Genomic DNA, 18,810 nt, shown 5'->3' on the forward strand with positions numbered 1-18,810 from the left:
GTTTGTGAGAGAAAAAAAAAAGTGCAAAAGCTTGCTGGGCAGACTGGATGGGCCGTTTGGTCTTCTTCTGCCGTCATTTCTATGTTTCTATGTTTTTTTAATATACTTGAAAAAGGTTTTATTTTGATTTTTACTTCTCTGCAAAGCTTCTTTTCAAATTCTCTTTTGGCCTGCTTTATTAATCTTTTACATTTTACTTGCCTGTGCTTTTGCTCTTTCCTATTTTCTTCATTTGGATCCACCTTCCTATTTTTGAAAAATGTCCTTTAGGCTTAATAGCCTCTTTCATCTCATCATTTAACCATGCTGGCAGTTGTTTATGTTCTTTCTACCTTTTCTAATGTAAAGAATATATGTTATCTGGACTTTCAAAATGGTATTTAAATAGCATCCATGCCGCATGCAAATTTTTAACCTTTACAACTGCTCCTTTAGTTAGAATTTTTCTAATTTCCTTATTTTATCATAGTCTTCTTATCTAAAGTTAAATGCTATCACATTTGTTTTCCTTAATGAAAACAGATAGGTGGCCAGTGGAAAGGCAAGAACAGGTGGTACAATGGTGAAAATGTACCCATCTCTAATTGGATAGCAGATTGAATATCTAATTACTCCCTTATAGAATTGGCTTTAATAGGTCTTATCAGAGCCTTTGCTGTTTGAGTGATTATGACATTGGTTGCTATCCAGTTTTTGATTTTTTTTTTTGCTCGTTCTCTCCTTGACTCTTTGGTCCATTTGCTTTCATCTCCCATCGAACAGCATGCTAAAGCATCTCAGGATGCCCTTGTTAGTCCAAGAGCTGGAATAGCTCCTCTTCTGAGGTGCACTACTCTGTGCTACTTATTGGCTTTATGCCACTTGTTATTTATTTATTTTAAAATATTTGTTACCTGCCTTTCCTATGTTCAGGATGGGGGTACAAAGAACATACACATTTAAAATACATAAAACAGATGTAATAAATTAAAATACAAAGGAGCACATCAAATAAAATAAGACAGTATATCATTGACATAAAAGCATAAATTTAAAATTCAATTTAAATTTAGGATCACACGATATTGACATGCAATCAAGTTAGTAGGCTTTACAACAAGTATTTTTTAGCGCCTGTTTGAAAAATTTGGGCTCTTTAATTGTTCTGACTTCAGTAAGGAGGGAATTCCAAAATAAGGGGCTGGCAATTGAAAAGGCTCATTCCCTAGTCTCTTCAAGGTGTGCTACTTGTTGGCTGATAAGGGCTGCTATAGTAGCAGCAATAGCCAGCTTCCCTCCCTCCCTCAAACTTGAGTGCACTATCTCCACAGTATGCCCAAGTAGCCTCGAATAATGGGGATCCACATTCAGATTTGCTGTTCCACAGTGGTGCAGCCTGACCACAGGACCAGCTCCCCTATGAGGAAAGATTAGAGGTTAGGACTGTTCAGCTGAGGGGTGGATATGATAGAGGTGTTTAAGATCATGAGAGGTCTAGAACGAGTAAATGTGAATCAGTTATTTACTGTTTTGGATAATAGAAGGACTAGATATTAGATATAGGTATTAGATTATTTCAGTTATTATGTTACATTGTAAAGCGCTATGCTGAATTAATGTTTGAATGTAAACCGAGGTGATGTTACCTACGTACCCCGGCATATAAAAATCTGTAAAATAAATAAATAAATAGGGGGCACTCCATGAAGTTAGCATGTGGCACATTTAAAACTAATCAGAGAAAGTTTTTTTTCACTCAACGCACAGTTAAACTCTGGAATTTGTTGCCAGGGGATGTGGATAGTGCAGTTAATGTAGCTGGGTTTAAAAAAGGATTGGATAAGTTCTTGAAGGAGAAGTCCATTGCCTGCTATTAATTGCCTTAGAAAATAGTCACTGCTATTACTAGCAACAGTAACATGGGATAGACTTAGTTTTTGGGAACTTGCCAGGTTCTTATGGCCTGGAGACAGGATGCTGGGCTTGAGGGACCCTTGGCCTGACCCAGTATGGCATGTTCTTATGTTCTATGTTGCAATCTGTCTATTTTTTTGAGATGTTTCCTAATAAGGTAGCTTACCCCACTGCACTCATTTTATCAACAGACGTGGAGTTTCTGCCATCAAAATGGAGAGAATCAGCTAAATATTTAATACATAGCTTTGAGACAAGTGTCCGAGTTATATCCTATTGAGGTCTTTCTTGCCTGGCTTGATGTGGTTTTTTTCCAGATGTGTTTTCCCTATGTAATTGCAGAGATACAGCAGCCTAGAGTTTCAGTGCTACTGGAGGACAAAGTAGCTGTCAGACTAGATTAATAGGGTTCAGTATTGCAGCATGTTTGAGATTATCACAAAAATTGTGATGTGTGTGGAAACAAATGAGTCTTTATTCAGCCTATTTCCTTTTATACAAGCAAATTCAAATCCTGCTTTATATGTTTTTACATACAAGCAGGGTGAATATGTAAAATATCTTTACTGCATATGTGTCCTACACTTGTGAAAATGTTTGCCATCACCAACAGGATGTCCTTCCCAGATGATGTTTACATATCTGGCAGTAAAAAAGTAATTTGCAGTTCAGCAATTATAAACAATTTAATGACATTCAAATCTGTTGGCCTACATTTAATGTTGGTTACTGTAGACTTCCATCATTCTGCAGTATCCTAGTTCACCTGGGGTACTGGTGAACACTCACCTGTGACGCCATTGATTATTGGAATTCTACAGAAGCTGGCTTTATATAATTGTTAAAGAAAAGTGAGCTGCAACTGCTAAAAGCAGTGAATAATCAACCTACTATGTCTAGACTCACTAGTATACTTCTTTGATCTAGTTTGTAACCCACTAACTACAAGTTGTATACTTTGTACCTCTGATCTTCTACCATAATCCAATAACTGGTCAAACAACCGTTTTCTTTAAATATTTTTGGAGTGACATGTAATCCTCATTTCCTTTAACTCCAAAGGTAATATGTTCCAAAAGTCAAATGCCACATAAGTGAATGCTCTTACTCTAGTTTTTTACTTTATGGATTTCTTTTAGTCCTGGAAAATTTAGCTCTTTTCCCTGACTCAACCAAAGAGATCTGGATGGCAAATGCCAATTTACTCATTTAGCAAGATAGGAACAGCCATATCCCTTCAAAACCCTATATGTGACAGATAATTTTTTTACATTTTTTATTTATAAATTTTCTAAATACATTTCAAGAATCCACTTGAAGAACAAACCATGAGATAGTAAGAAAAAGAAAGGCAAAACAAAAATAGTATAATATAGAAAATTTTAACATGTCTCATACAATCCAAGTCCTCTATAGAAGGATCCAAGAGCAAAACCCCAGGAAAATTATACAATAATCATAAGGAAATAACTAGCAAAAAGAGAGGAACAGACTCCTGGACATCCTGTGCTCTGCCTTCTCAGATAGGAGAGGAACTTAAAATAGGTAAATATTTATCATTCAGAAAAGATGACAGTTGAGATGGTTGAAAAAAGATATAGGAAGCTTTTTGATATTTAATCAAACATTTACAAGGGAATTTGGGAAGAAAGAAAGCACCCAATTCTAAAGCCTTAGGCCTCATTAATAGAAACTGCCTCCTCTTCTGCGTTTGTCAGGCAAGGTCCGGAGAAACTCTTAAGTTTAGAAAAGTTTTCAACTGATGTCGAAAAAACATTTTAAGAATCCAGTCTCTCAGACTCCAAGAGAAAGGAGACAATGAGGGTTACCAGAGTAACCAGATCTTTCTCAGAGGTTTCCAAAATTATAGTAAGGTCCAAATTAGCTGGCACAGTCTGAGTAAGAACCTGCAGAGGAGCTCAGAGGACATGCCAAGGCAGGCAAGACGTGTCCAATCACGGGGGAACAGGCAGAAGACCAGGAGCCCTGACCTCTGCCGAACCTGAATGCACCAGAAGAGACCCACAACACAATGCTGGTCTCTGGGGTAGCCCTCCGACCACTCGATAGCCCTTTCGGACCTGCCACCTGGAGACGGCAGATGTGACAGGATGGACAGAGGTCGAGGACAGGCGATGGCTCTGGAACAGGGACAAGACGAAGACACTTGGAGACTTGGATGAGGTGAAGACACTAGGTGAGTGGACAAGGCAAAAGCAGGGCTGTGGCTCAGGACGAAGAGAGGATCCGGGCGGCTCTCGTAGCAGGGTCCAGCTGGAGGAGGCTTCAGTGACCCGGTGTGGCTGGACACCCTGGAAGATCATTTGGAAGCAGAATCCACTGGGGGAGGCTAGGGCTGGCCCCCGGAACCTGGACCATCCAAACAGAGGAGCCGAAGGGAACTAGGTGGACGAGGCAGAGATACTTGAAGACTTGGATGAGACGAAGACTCTTGGTGAGTGGATAGATGGAACCAAGGTTAAAACTCGGGATGATAGAGGAATCCAATGACACTCTAAGCAGAATCCAGCCAAGGCAGGGGCTTCAGTGACCCGGCGTGACCGATAACCTGGAAGATCATCTGGAAGCAGAAATCGGCAGGAGAGCTAGGAGTCTAATCCGGAACCAGGAACATCCAAGGACAAGGGCATCCAAAGAAAGGAGCCAGAAGAAATAGGACATCTGGAGACAGAACATCTGAAGACAGGGACATCTGAAGACGAGGACATCAGGAACATCTGATGACTGGAACCTCTGAAGACAGGACAGACGAGAGACCAGGAACCATGGACGAAGATAAGGGAATTCCCACGAAGAACAGAGTACCTTGAAGAAGCGGAGATGGACCGGAGAATCCAGGAGCAGGCTAGCTCCTTGCGAAGGTGCTGAACGACTGGTGAAGGGCCCTCTTATAGGGCTGAAGAGGAGACGCCCGGATGAGGTCATCAGGTGGGGCTGCGGGGTTTTTTCCCACCGCGGGCCCTTTAAATAGACAGGAGAGGCGCGGCTGCGCGCCTAGAGGAGGCAGGACCAGTGACAGCAATGGTGGTGTCCCTGCCGCGAAGATCAACCAGGAGCGGCACTAGGCCGCGAAGCCAGGTCCCAGTGTTGGGGGCAGGACTGTGCAGGAGGAATGACGGCAGTGGCCGCCGGGTCGCATGAAAGCATGGTGGCAGCTCCCCACCGCCTCAGAGGGGAGGATATGACATCAGTGGCCTCCGAGCCATGGAGGCAGGACAATGGCAGCGGCTTCAACTGCCGTGGATCACAGGCGGCGGCCTCCAGGCCGCAAGAGATAGCACTAGGGGGTAGCCTGGCAGTGGAGGTAAGAGGCTGCTTGCGGCTAGGCCCGTGAGCAGCATCGCAACATATATAATATACCCTTGAAACCAACGGAAGGGCCTATTCAGGAATTTTTAGAATATCCATTAGATATTTTTTCCACATAACTTTAGGAGAGATATATGAATCCTTTGGAAAATTAATAAAATGGAGATTTTTCCCCCGCATTTGATTTTCCATTAGCTCAACTTTATTTGATAAGAGCTGATTTTCTTTAAGCAGAGCCTGCTGAAGAGCAGATGTACTTTCAAGCTCAACTTTAAAGGTCTCGCGGGATTTTTTAATCTCTCTAGTTTCATTTTCCATGAATTTCATCTGGGTCTCCAAAACCTTTACACAATTCACTACCAGTTTCATCTGCACTACAGTATTATTTAAAGTCTGGATTGCTTCCCAAATGACTTTGAGTTTAAATATAGTTGGTCTTACCATATCAAACGATTGAATTCTGGGTAATTCAAAAGAGTCCTCTCCAGACTGCTATGTAGCAACACTTCCAAGAATCTCCCCTGCAACGCTGAAATTCTCAAACGGTGCTGAGACACTTCCAGCAGGTCCCGCGGGCTTGGAACGAGGTTCAACACTGCCGGCATCATCAACCAGCGCCCTACCTCGTCGCAGGTTGAGCAATCTCACCAAAGCGGGATTGACAGGAGCCATCAGTTCCTCCAGGGACAGAGATGTCGATAGTTCAGGGAGAGAATAGAGTCTTACTTCCTCCCGACGCATCTCAAGCGAACAAACTCCCAAAGTGATGGCTCCCCGACTCACAAGAGCATCCATTGGACCCACCAGAGGGCTTGATAGGTGCAGAGACCTCCTGCTCTCTAGCCCTCCGTTTTCAGCCAGAATGTGGCATTATTCCAGATATAGTAAGGCAAAAAGGGAGACGGGCTCAAGCGTGAGCTGCCAGTTCTGCCATCTTGGATCCACCTAGGCCAAGGGATAAGATTTTTAATTTAATACAGAAGGTAACAGGCAGCCAGTGTAGGGAAATTAGTAGAGAAATAGCTTTTTCCCATCATCTTTTTCCAATAATCATCTTCGTAGCTGTGTTTTGTATGATCTGCAACCACAGTAGGTTGTTTTTTTTGGGTTTTTTTTGAAAGCCCAAATAGAGGGAGTCACAATAATCTAGGAGGCTAATCACCATTGATTGCAGCATCATCTTGAAATCAGTGAGTCATAACAGTGGCCATAGCTGAATTATCACCCTTAACCTAACTGAAGCTTTGTTGATTTGTCTGCACTTTTCCCTTTAATGTCCATGCAGAATCTAATACAATTCTTAGGATCCTTACTTCTGAAGATAGTTCATATTGTATTTCTATCATTTAAAATGGTAATAACCTTCTGGCCAGGAATTGCAACCAAAATGGATGTGATTAAACAGGTCCAGTGGTAGTTCTGTGTGCTGTTTTGCAGGAGACCTGAGTTTAGTTCCTGACCTGAGCCGAGCTTCTGCTCTTTGGGATTGCTGGTGATAATGTGAAGTGAGAGTGTCTTGACATCTCACTTCAGCTACATGTGGTGTCACCTTCTGGGTTCTGGATGAAGCCTTGATTTGTGGCCCATGGCTAAGAACTGTCACTGCAGTGGCTGTGCTAGATAGAAAAGTGGAGAGGGTTAGAAATGAGGGAAAATGCCATTGTGAATGAAGTTTCATGGCACTGAAGTCTCAGTATAGGCCAATTCTGGTTGAGCTAAAAACCTAAAATTGCAGGAATAAAACTTATAGACCTTCCAAAAAAGAGGATGATGAAAATAATGTAAATCAGTTATGACAATGGTTAAAAATGTGAGACACGTGTTCTATTACTATTATCTATTTGATGTTACTGGTGGCAATGAAATCAGCAATAAAATACAAGAGAGAACAATCAAAATAGAGGAGAGAGAGCATCTAAAATAGTTAATGGAAAATTAACAGGAAGAGAACAAAAGGAAATAGAAAAAAAGGCAAAGCATCATCTTGGAGAGTCATGTGTGCAAATGCTCAAATTCCTGTTAACAAAATCACAGACCTGAATGCCACTATTAAGAAATGATCTTTAATACTTAAAAAAAAAATAATTGAAATCACATATTTTGGGATGCAAAAATCTATAATAGTTAAAGACAAAAATGGGAACGGTTTAAAAGAAATTGACCTGGAAGTAATCATTTATTTATTACATTTTTAAATGTCCTACTTCAGTGCTCAAGGCAATGCTCCATACAAATTAACAACTAAAATAAATTATATCATATAAATGCATATAATAAAATAGAGCAATCAACAAAACAATAAAAAGTTAAGAATGTGAGATGACCAAGTTAGCCAGGCAATGTAGTAAAGCAACTGGAAAGCTAATAGCATGCATGGGTGCATAAGTAGAACTATTATCAGCTGAAAAAGGAGTCAATATTTCCCTTGTATAGGTCATTAGTGAGACTACACTGTTCACACCTCATTTCTGGAGGTCATATCTTTGAAAGAACATTGAAAGGATGAGAGCAGTTCTGAGAGAGGCTACTAAAAGGATACAAGACTTGCAACACAAACCCTACAAAGATAGGCTTAAGATATTCAAAATGTACTCAGTTTAGGAAAGAAGAGAAATGAGGAATATGGTATAAACATTTAAATATTGTACAGGATTCAGTAAATTTCAGGAAAATGGCATTTTCTGTAGAAAAGGATTTTCATGACATAGGGCCATGATGTGTAGGAGGAAGGTTCAGAGGAAACAGAAAATGTTGGTGGTAGATGCCTAGGATAATCTGCCAGGAAAGGTGAAATCAGTACTGTGACACAATTCAAGCATATTTGGGACAAATATAGAAGTGGTAGGACCATGGTGGTGAGGTTGCAGATTGCAAACACAACCTATCTTTCATTCCCTTGAGAGTAAAAGCAAGGGGAGAAGTGATGAGAAAAGGGCCAGATAAAGGAAGCACAGCCTAGCAACACCTAGCTTAACACACATTAGCCAGGCTAAAATCAACAGGCTCCAACACCCGAGAAGCTAACTGGATCATTGGCAACGGGTAGTTAGCCAGGTACCATCCAGCAAGAGCATAGAGGCCTAGGTAACCACTTGTTCAGCCAACAGCCTTACTAGTTGTGATAAGTTATTTGGATTATTACAGAGCTTGGTGGTGGGGCATGGGGAGTAAGAGCTGGCATGTAGAGAACCAAAGTGGAAAACAACAAAAATAGATGGGGAAAAGAAGCCATTTCCTAAAAGCAGTCAAGCTTCTGCAGCTGGGATATATCCTCAGTAGTATAGACAGGAATGACTGGGCAGACTGAAAGGACTAATTTGAATTTTTCTGCCAACGTTGACAGTTACTGTGGCTTTGCTATGAGTGTTCTAAAGGCCATACCTAATAAATTATAGTTTTCTATGCAAACCATAATTGAATAATTTTGAATGGTGCTAATTTGATCCAACTGCATTTCTCCGAGGTCAAGCAGGATGGCAGTCCTCACACATAGGTGAGGACTGCCATCCTGGTCTCCCTTGCTAGGTCTCCCGTCCTCCTCCATCAAACCTCTTCAAATGCTCCAAAACACGACAGCCAGAATCCTGACAAACACTAGAAGAAGAGACCACATCTCTCCCATCCTTAAAAATTTACACTGGCTGCCAATACATTTCAGAATTCTTCACAAGTCCATCACCATCATCCATAAATCCATCCATAATCAAGCCCCTCTTAATCTTCAAATCCCGCTCAGACTACATACCTCATCCAGACCCATCAGAGAAGCCTACAGAGGATCACTGCCTGTCCCCCAAACCAAATCTCACATCATCTAGCATTCAGAGACCGGGCCTTCTCTACAGCGGGACCATCTATATGGATTGCCATTCCCCCTGATCTCAGACAGGAACCATGCTTACTAACATTCAGAAAAAGGTTTAAGACTTGGCTGTTTAAACAAGCCTTTCCCGAACCTAACTGAAGCACCGCAATAACTATTGAGTGACTTTCAGCACAATGTAAATAATTGCTCATCCTACTGTTAAGTTACTCTAGCTTTGTCGTCTTCTTCCCCTAGTTCTAGCACCCTTGTTTTATTGTAACTTTTCTTGCTCCTCTTCACTTGTTAAATGTTCAAGGCTTTTTACATCCCCTGTTAACTGTAAACCAGCATAATGTGATTGTATCATGAATGCCGGTATAGAAAAGCTCTAAATAAATAAATAAATAAATAAATAAATAGGTCATGTCATCAAATGAAGCCAGGCACGAAAGTTTGGCTTCAAAGTTTCTAGAAATTTGAGCATGCCATGCCTCTATATGGGCCCTCTTCAGTCTCCACCTTTCCTTAGAACCCACCAGTTGCAAACCTTTTTTCCACTTATATTTCACTAAAATTTCACTAAAGAAATAAAAAAGGTGGGAAGGATGCATGATTCTATTGATATTCCGGCAAAGAAAAGACGTTGCAGTAAACATTGCAGCTCCAAGCCTGGTGAATATGATAGTCGTGCCTTTTCCTTTTAGATAAAAATATATATATATATTAAAAATATATATATCTATTGCCGTTTGATGAAGATACAGATATTTTTGGGGGAAGTCCTACCCAGGACGTCTATCTTATCCAGTCAGTTGTCCTTCCAAGCATTCTTTCCCGAGCCATGTGTTCACAAAGGTGAACAAGCACTACATAGTTTAGATTGCGGGAGAGCCTTTTTCTTCTGTCTGGTGTGGACTGAAGCCCTTAGAAAGTCCACCCAGCTTTTTGTTTCTTTTGACACTAACAAACCTGAAATTGCCATTGCCAGGTGCACCCTTTCTAATTGGTTAGCACATTGCATCTCCTCCTGTTATTCTCGGCCAGGCCTGAATCTGATGGTTCATACCAAGGCTCACAGTGTCTGAGCCATGGCAGTGTTTGTAGCCCACTAAGATCAATCTCCATGGAAGAAATCTGCAAAACTGTGACACATTCACATTGCACTCTTGTTTGGACAGGGACTCCTGACATGACAGGTTTGAACATTCTGTCCTGAGAAGTCTTTTTGAGGTATAGAATCCAACTCCATCCCCCACTAGTACTTGTTATTTTGGCTGCCCCATTTAAAAAAAAAAAACAAAACCCATAAAATACAAAAATGGTCTGTTCATACTGTTTTGGGTGTTTTTCTTCTTTTTTTTTGATCAGACAGAGACTGTAGCTAAGGATTCTTCATATATGTGAGGAGTGCCATCCTGGTTGTCCTCTGAGAAAGCAGAGTTGCTTACCTATAATAGGTGTTCTCCTAGAAGAGCAGGATATCAGTCCTCACAAAACCCACCCACTTCCCTTTGAAGTTGGTTCTCCAAGTCTAAGCTGAATTATAGATTGAAGGAGGCCCACATGGATGCGTGGAGGCATAGCATGCTGCATATGCCTAGTAGGGCGTGCTCAAAGTTTCTAGAAACTTTGACGTTAAACTTCCGTGGTGGGCTCTATCTGATGATGTCACTCATGTGAGGACTGACATCCTGCTGTTCTCTGAGAATACTTGTTATAGGTAGGCAAAGCTGCTTTATACTTTGCTCAAATCACTGCATTGATGCAGGATTCAAGATTCCCAGTCCAATGTGTTATTGGATAGCAAATACTCCACAGCAGGGCTAGGCATCATCACACTTTAAAGGAAGCACAGCCTACTGTATCCTTAATCTGTGACACAGCTTTCGTTAACTTGTTACAGTCCTGCAATATAAATGTTTTCCATCTTCCTGAAATATTTTTTGTTGCATGTCTCCCAAAAACAACATAATGAAATCAAATGTTAGGAATCTTCAAGCATCCCATTCTCACTTTTTCGTTCTCCATGCGGTAAGAGAACCATTTCCATTTTATATTTTTGTAACTAATTTTCTTTTTTTTTTTCTTCTTCATTTTTTCAGATCAAAGGTCCACTGTTAAAACACCAAAGAATGTAACTGACATAGAGGAAGATGAGGAAGCTCAGTGGAGTTGCACTGCCTGTACTTTCCTGAATCATCCAGCATTAAACCGTTGTGAACAATGTGAGATGCCCAGGCATTTCTGAGCCAACAGGCCTACTATCTTCTGTAAGCAATAAGAAATCAGAAAGAACTCTTCTATCTCTCATTGGAGACGGGGAAAAATCATCCTTGGTTAGACAGTAGATCCTGTAAAACCGAAGGTGTGACTAGGATGACATTTTGTTAATGTTAAATTTCAGCCCTCAGAGCTAATAATACCTCAGTGTTGTATTGCAGGCAGTTGGAATTCATCAGTAGGAAAATAATCTGCTGAAAGACTTGGTTGCCAGCTGCCTAAACCATGGACAGTATTACCAATATCCTAATAGGAATCTCTCGCACTGTGTCTAGTGCTTGGATGTTCCCAGTTCTCTTTCCTCACTATCACCATTGTTTTGGGTTTGGTTTTGTTAGACTGGAGAAAGGAATGGAAAGATTGAGCTGTATGGGGTTTGTTTGTTTTTTAAGCAAGCTTTCAGTGAAACACTACATACACAGAAGAAATATGAAATGAGTGTAAACTGTTGCTGTCACAAAGTGCCTGTTTAAAGAAGGACCTCACACGTCAGTGCATTGGTACCCTCATCCACCTCATCTTCCCTGAAAATCATCTCCACTCTGTGAAGCCAGAATTGGAACAATCAAGTGAAAAGATGAAAAGGAAAAATTGCATGCATTGTCTGTATAATACACAGAGGAATAACCCAAAGCTTTTCTCACTGTACATAGCTATGGAGCCTACTTTAATGATTTCTTTTCCTCACCTTTATTAATTTCTTGTACTTCTGTATGTACAGTATAGTGTAATAATCTTTTGTTAACTAACTTCCTTTCCTTCCCCCTCAAGCTGATTAAGCACGATCATGTCCCTTTTTAGGCTTTTATTTGAAAAAAGTGATGCCTTAAAAGCGCGTTAATGATATGAATCTATGCACAGAAATAGTTTTCTTCTGCTCGTTCTGTAAATTGCTGTTGTAAATGCTGATATTCTGTGAAGACCTGCAGATGCAGTGTGGTAAAAAAAAAAAAAAAAAAGCAGGTAACGTTTGAAGGGTTATGCATATAGTTCACTCTGTACACTGACTTTTTTATGGTGGGTGACACAAGGCAGCCTTTCGTCTAGCACAGTGAGGCTTAAGAGTAAAATTCTCTGGCCATCAACATTACATTAACTTTTGGCACCTATGGTTGCCGGCACATAATATTGGTGAAATCATATTCTACCAATGAAATTCCTAGCTATTTTATTCAAAAAGGTTTGACTTTCTGTATCTACTAAGTGTCTCAGAGAACCTTACTGATGTATTTATTGGGAAGGTACATATGTAAACACAACAGAAACATCATGCAACTGTTGTAATAAAATGTTGCTTTCCTTTTATTCAGTTATTTTCTTAACATACCTAGATGGCAATTGGTGCTAGTATAATAATTATTTATATAGCATCATCCATTAATACAGTGCTATACAAGATTATTTGTGTGGTTATGACGTTTCTATCCCAAAGAGCTTATGCACACTTTTTATGCACAGGGGGTCAAGAGACTTACTTAAGGTCATATAGTGAGCAGAAAGCATGGTACTCAACCCAGGTTCATAGCTCTTTTCTCCAACTACCACTGCACTGCTAGCTGTGTTACAATATTTGCAGAAAATAAGGCTGACTGAGCTAAAGATGAAGGCTGGAAGGCAAAAATATATAATCAAGTTGATAAAAACAACAGGGCTTCCTCAGTCATTTTTTCATTACTGTTTGAAGAGAAGGAAGCAAACAGAGTTTTTATATTAGGATAACAAATCCTATTCAGGGAATTGGGAATGTACATACATGAAAATATGAGAGGGAATTATGTACAAAAACATCTTAAGAATTATGTAGAAGCACTTCATTGGGACAGAAGTGAATACTAAACATGTAGCAAAAAAGAAGAGAGCAAAGTAGATTGTCACCCACTCTAAACATTTGCCAGTGCAATTATTATTGTTTTTTTTTTAAGAATAAATGTTACAGGTGATCTATGTAAATGCAAAAGGCCTTTGTTTTGAAGGCAGTGCATTTTATGTATGAGACTAAAAATTGACAATCCCAGGTAATTAGGCAGTAGACCCAAAGCACTTGCATCCAATGCATTTTTTTTTTTTTTAGAAAAGACTAAAAAGAAAAAAGGCCTTGTTTTTAAGCTTCATCTGCAGTTCTATGTGAAGATTGACAAATCAGTTTTTACCTGTTTTATTAATAAAACCTAATTTGGATATCTTGAGTTGATGGTTTTGTGATTTAGCTGGGTAAACTGTCTTTGTAACAGATAAGTTATTTATAAAAATAAAAAATATATATATTCTAATATTTGGCTTCTTGAGATTTTGTAATTCAGATTTTTTTTTTATCAGCCTTTGCAAATAATTGAACCAGCAAGTCTAGAAAACAAGTCATTTAATCCAGTATGTAAAAGATCACTCATTTTATTTATCCTTTTGTAATTTTCAACATTTTGAAAGGTCCTCCTACCAAAGGTTCATAAGGGTAAGAATAATTTAGTGTTAACCATATCACTGTTATGTAGACTACCATCAGAATCCCATGCAAACATCATACTGATACATGGATAGAGGATAAACAGCTGAATAGACTTGGTGAGGATGATTTTGAAAAACAAGGCTATTATAAAACAGGTGCACAGCTTATACTCCAAAGAAGAGTAAAAACATAGAGAAATATAATGGCAGAAGAAGACCATATGGCCCATCCAGTCTGTCCATCCATCCAAATAATTTAGCATCACTTCCTTAGAGATCCCCTATATTTTCCCATGCTTTCTTGAATTCATAAACTGTTTTTATCTCCACCACCTCCACTGGGAAGCTGTTCATGCATCCACCACCCTCTCTAAAGAATTATTACCTAAGATTACTCCTGAATCTACTACTTTTCACCCTTATCTCATGACCCCTCATTCTAGAGCCTCCTTTCTATTGAAAAAAGCCCATCTCCTATTCATGGTAACCTTTTGAGATATTTGAATATTTTTATAATATCTCCTCTATCTCACCTTTTCTCTAGGGTATACATGTTTAGATCTTTAAGTCTATCCCTATATGCTTTAGAACAAGGACCACTGACCATTTTAGTAGCCACCTTCTGGACCAACTCCATCCTGTTTATATCATTTTGAAAGTGTAGTCTCCAGAATTATACACAGTATTCCAAGTGAGGTCTCACCAGGGACCAATACAGGGCAATATCACCTCCCTTTTTCTGCTGATCATTCCTCTCCCTATGCAGCCAAGCATCTTTTTGGCTTTTACCATCACTTTATCCACCCTTTGGCCACCTTAAGATTATCAGATATAATTACCCCCAGATCCCGCTCTTCATAAGAACATAAGAAATTGCTATGCTGGGTCAGACCAAGAGTCCATCAAGCCCAGCATCCTGTTTCCAACAGAGGCCAAACCAGGCCACAAGAACCTGGCAATTACCCAAATACTAAGAAGATCCCATGCTACTGATGCAATTAATAGCAGTGGCTATTCCCTAAGTAAACTTGATTAATAGCCGTTAATGGACTTCTCCTCCAAGAACTTATCCAAACCTTTTTTGAACCCAGCTACACTAACTGCACTAACCACATCCTCTGGCAACAAATTCCAGAGCTTTATTGTGCGTTGAGTGAAAAAGAATTTTCTCTGATTTGTCTTAAATGTGTTACTTGCTAACTTCATGGAATGCCCCTAGTCCTTCTATTATTCGAAAGTGTAAACAACCAATTCACATCTACTCGTTCCTTTATGCTTAGAAGAATTTGCCTCCAATACTGTACCTTTCCCTTGGGTTTTGCAACTTAAATGCATTACTCTGCATTTTTTAGCATTAAATCTTAGCTGCCAGAGCTTAGACCATTTTTTGAGCTTCGTTAGATTCCTCCTTTCCACTCTTTCCTCGCTGTCCACCTTGTTAAAGATTTTGGTAACATTGGCAAAAAGACAAACCTTTCCCGACAACCCTTCTTTTATATCACTCACAAAAATGTTGAAAAGATCCGGTTCAACGACCGATCCCTGAGGCACACCACTAGTAATGACACCCTCCTCAGAGAAAGCTTCATTTACCTCTACCCTTTATTGCCCCCCCCCCCCAGCCTGTTTCTAACCCAGTCAGTCAATCTAGGATCCATATCAAGGGTGCACAATTTATAAGTCTTCTGTGCGGAACCATTTCAAAAGACCTTGCTGAAATCCAGATACACTAAGTCTAGCGCTCTCCCTTGATCAAACTCTCTGGTTACCCAATCAAAGAAATTGATCAGATTAGTCTGGCAAGATTTACCTCTGGTAAAACCATGCAGCCTTGGATCTTGCAATCCATTAGGATCCCAAAATTGCATTATCCTCTGTTGTAGCAGGGATTCCATTAGTTTGCTCACCACAGAGGTCAGACTAACTGAGCTATAGTTCCCAACTTCCTCCTTGCTTCCACTTTTATGAATAGGAACCACATCTGCCCTTTTCCAGTCCTCTGGAACTCCAGACTCTAAAGAAGCATTGAAAAAGTAGGTCAGTGTAGCTGCTAGAACATCTCTAAGTTCTCATAGAACACTCGGATGTATCCCATCCAGCCCCATCGCCTTATCTACTTTGTTTAGTTAGCTCCTCAAGAACACACTGTTCTGAAAATTGATCGAGGTTTACCTCACTTCTAGTCTTATTTGTGTTTGTTTTATGTGGTCCTGCTTCAGGCCCTTCTACAGTAAACACAGAACAGAAACATTTGTTAAGCAATTTTGCTTTTTCCTAATCAACCTCTGCATATTCTTCCCCTTCACCTTTGAGTCTCACAATGCCACTTTTGCACTTTCTTCTATCACTAACATTTCTTAAAAACAAAAAGTCTTGTCCCCCTGTTTTACGAAATTTGCTAATTTTTCTTCTATTTCAATTTTTGCATTCCTGACCACTTTCTCTTAATTTTTTCCAGATATTGTTGTCTGTCTTCCTCTTTCTGCACTCTCTTGTAGTTTATGAATGCTAACCTTTTCTTCTGTACCTTTTCAGCTACAACTTTAGAAAACCATAATGGTCTCTTTCCTTTTTTCTTTATTAATGTTCCTAACAAAATATTTAGTTGGCCTTATGATATCTCCTTTTAGTTTTGCCCACTGCTCTTCTATTTTCCCACCCAGCTAACGAGTCCTTGAGGTACTTCCCATTTTGAGAAAATTAGTTTTCCTTAAGTCTAGGACCCTAGCCTTAGAATGAACCTTCATTTCTTGCATCCTAATATTTGAACACCATCCAGTAGTCATTGATTCCCAATGATCATCCACTAAAACATCAGAAATACTGTCCCCTTTGGTAAACACCAGGTCCAGTATCACCCCCTCCCAGGTGGGTACCGTTACCAGTTGACAGAACAGTTCTTTCAGAGAATCCAGGATTTCCCTGCTTGTAGAAGATACTGCAGTTGGAATGTCCCAAGCAACATCTAGAAGATTAAAATCACCTACCAGCAGCATCTCCTCTTTCACAGCAATCCTGTGAATATCCTCCATTAAATCTCTATCCATCTCCTCTGTCAGTGATATGGAGGTCTGTATATTACCAAATGTCAAATTCAAAATAACATCTTTATTACTTTCATATTGATATTATCACTGTATCGGTCATATAATTTTTAAGCCTTAGAGTCCCCCTTTTAATCATTAAAGTCCTTTTAATTAAAGACCTTAAAGTCCTTTTAATGCTTAAAGGGAGACTTTAAGGCTTAAAAATTCTATAAATGGTACAGTGATAATAGCATGAAACTAATAAAGATGTGTTATGATCATGCCTGTGGACTGCATCCCGCAGACAGGCCCTCACCTTTTCCCATGCAGGCCCGATGCTGCTGCCTCCGCAGCCTGGGCCGCCCTGAGCCGCACTTCCTCATTCCTTGCGGCGCCGCCACCGGTGTCCCTCCTTGCGGTCTTGGAGCCGCTGCCGAGGTTCCTCCTTTGCGGCCTTTGCCGCTCCGAACTGTTGTCGCAGCCGATGCCACCCTCGCAGCAGATGAATGCTGCCACTCACTCCTTCGTGGTTGGGAGCCACGCCGCTGACTCCGCCTCCAGCGGCAAAGCCCCACTGGGATTCCCTCCAGTGGCATGGAGCTGCCGTCATCTTCCTCTCCTCTTGGGGCAGGAAGCTGTCCCCAATGTGGCTCTTCTTCGCAGCTGGACGCTGCCGCAGACCTCAGTCTTTATCCCTCCGGGGTCATCCTAGGTGCGGGTGTGTGCCTCTTCTTCTCTTTTAAAGGGCAGGCAGCAGGATACATTCCGTGGCCTCACCAGATGATGTCATCTTAGCACTTCCTGGACCAGCCCTATATAAAGGGCCTGAGTCAGTTCTTCAGGGAATTCGAATCGGATTCCATGGTCATCCATGTCTCCTCTTCTCTGGTCAAGGTTCTCCGTGGTCTGCTTCTGACCAGATGGCTTCATGTTCCATGTTCTTCTTGTTCCTGATGTTCTCCATCTGATGTTCCAGGTCTCACCCCTCATTGGACCTTCTTCTTGGTATGTTCCAGTCCTGGGGTCCCTCTTCCAGAAGCCCTGATGTTCCTCGTCTGTATCCACATGTCCAGATGTCCTCGTGTCCAGAGGTACCAGTCTCCTGTGTACCCGATTTCCTTCATCCCAGTCCAGTTCCTGATGAATCCGCGAGCAGCCTTGCCGTCCACTGGACTTTGTCTCCAGCCAACCTTCTTGGGAGTAAATCCATCTCATTTGGTGTCCGTCTTCGGGTAACTGGAGTCCCCTTCCGGTTGGACCTCTCTTCAAGCGCTGTCCGGATCCTTCCTCCGTCCTGTGCATGTCCCAATTTCCGCATGGTCCATGACCAGCCTCCCAGGTTGTTTAGGGTGCCCTGAGGGACAGTACCGTCCAAGTCGCAACAGTACCATCTCCTAGTTCCAGGAGCCCTCGTCTCGTCCAAGTTCCTAGAGTCTCGTCTCGTCCAAGTTCCTAGAGTCTCGTCTCATTCTAGTTCCAGGAGCCCTCGTCTCGTCCAAGTACTCTGACTCTTCTTCATGTCTTCCAAGTATCCTGAGTCTTCAAGTATTCGTCTAAATCCTCAGTCTGAACTCTCTAAGTATACTGATTCTTTCCATGTCTACGAAGGGTCCGGAGTCTTCTGTGCCGGTTCCTTGTCTTTTCGTTTGCAGCCCTCTGCCTCCATCTGACCTCACGCACTCGTCGCTCCCTCGCGACGGGTCTGGAAGGTTACAGAGTGGCCGGAAGGCTACTCTTGAGACCAGCATTGCATTGCTGGGTCTCACTGGTGCGTGTTGGTTCAGCAGAGGGCTGACACTGCCTCGTTCCAGTTCCTGTGTTCCTGCCTCGCCTGTGCCTGTACTCGATCACCTCCCTCAGGGTGTATCTTGGGCGACCCCCTGAGTCGCCCCATGGGCCAAGGGCTCACTATCCCCCAGGAGCAGGCAATTGCGCCTCCATGTCCCTCTTCAGGACCCGCAGGGCACGTTTGCAACAGTATTCGAAGGGCACAGATTCCTGGACAATTTTTTTTTTCCTGGTCCAACCTTAACT

At 41.3% G+C, this 18,810-nt stretch overlaps 1 protein-coding gene across 7 annotated transcripts in view; it reads left to right on the forward strand.

Annotated features, from left to right (window-relative positions):
- Positions 1-12,305, forward strand: part of TAB2 (TGF-beta activated kinase 1 (MAP3K7) binding protein 2) — a 164,198-nt gene extending 151,893 nt beyond the window's left edge. For all 7 annotated transcript variants that reach the window (XM_029594060.1, XM_029594061.1, XM_029594062.1 and 4 more), the window contains one exon: positions 11,131-12,305. In XM_029594060.1, the coding sequence (XP_029449920.1) occupies positions 11,131-11,276 (146 nt within the window). In that variant the 3' untranslated portion in view covers positions 11,277-12,305. The remainder of the gene's footprint in view (positions 1-11,130) is intronic.
- The last annotated feature ends 6,505 nt before the right edge of the window (positions 12,306-18,810 follow it).

The sequence above is a fragment of the Rhinatrema bivittatum genome, chromosome 3, assembly GCF_901001135.1.
Source record: "Rhinatrema bivittatum chromosome 3, aRhiBiv1.1, whole genome shotgun sequence".
Lineage (NCBI taxonomy): Eukaryota > Metazoa > Chordata > Amphibia > Gymnophiona > Rhinatrematidae > Rhinatrema > Rhinatrema bivittatum.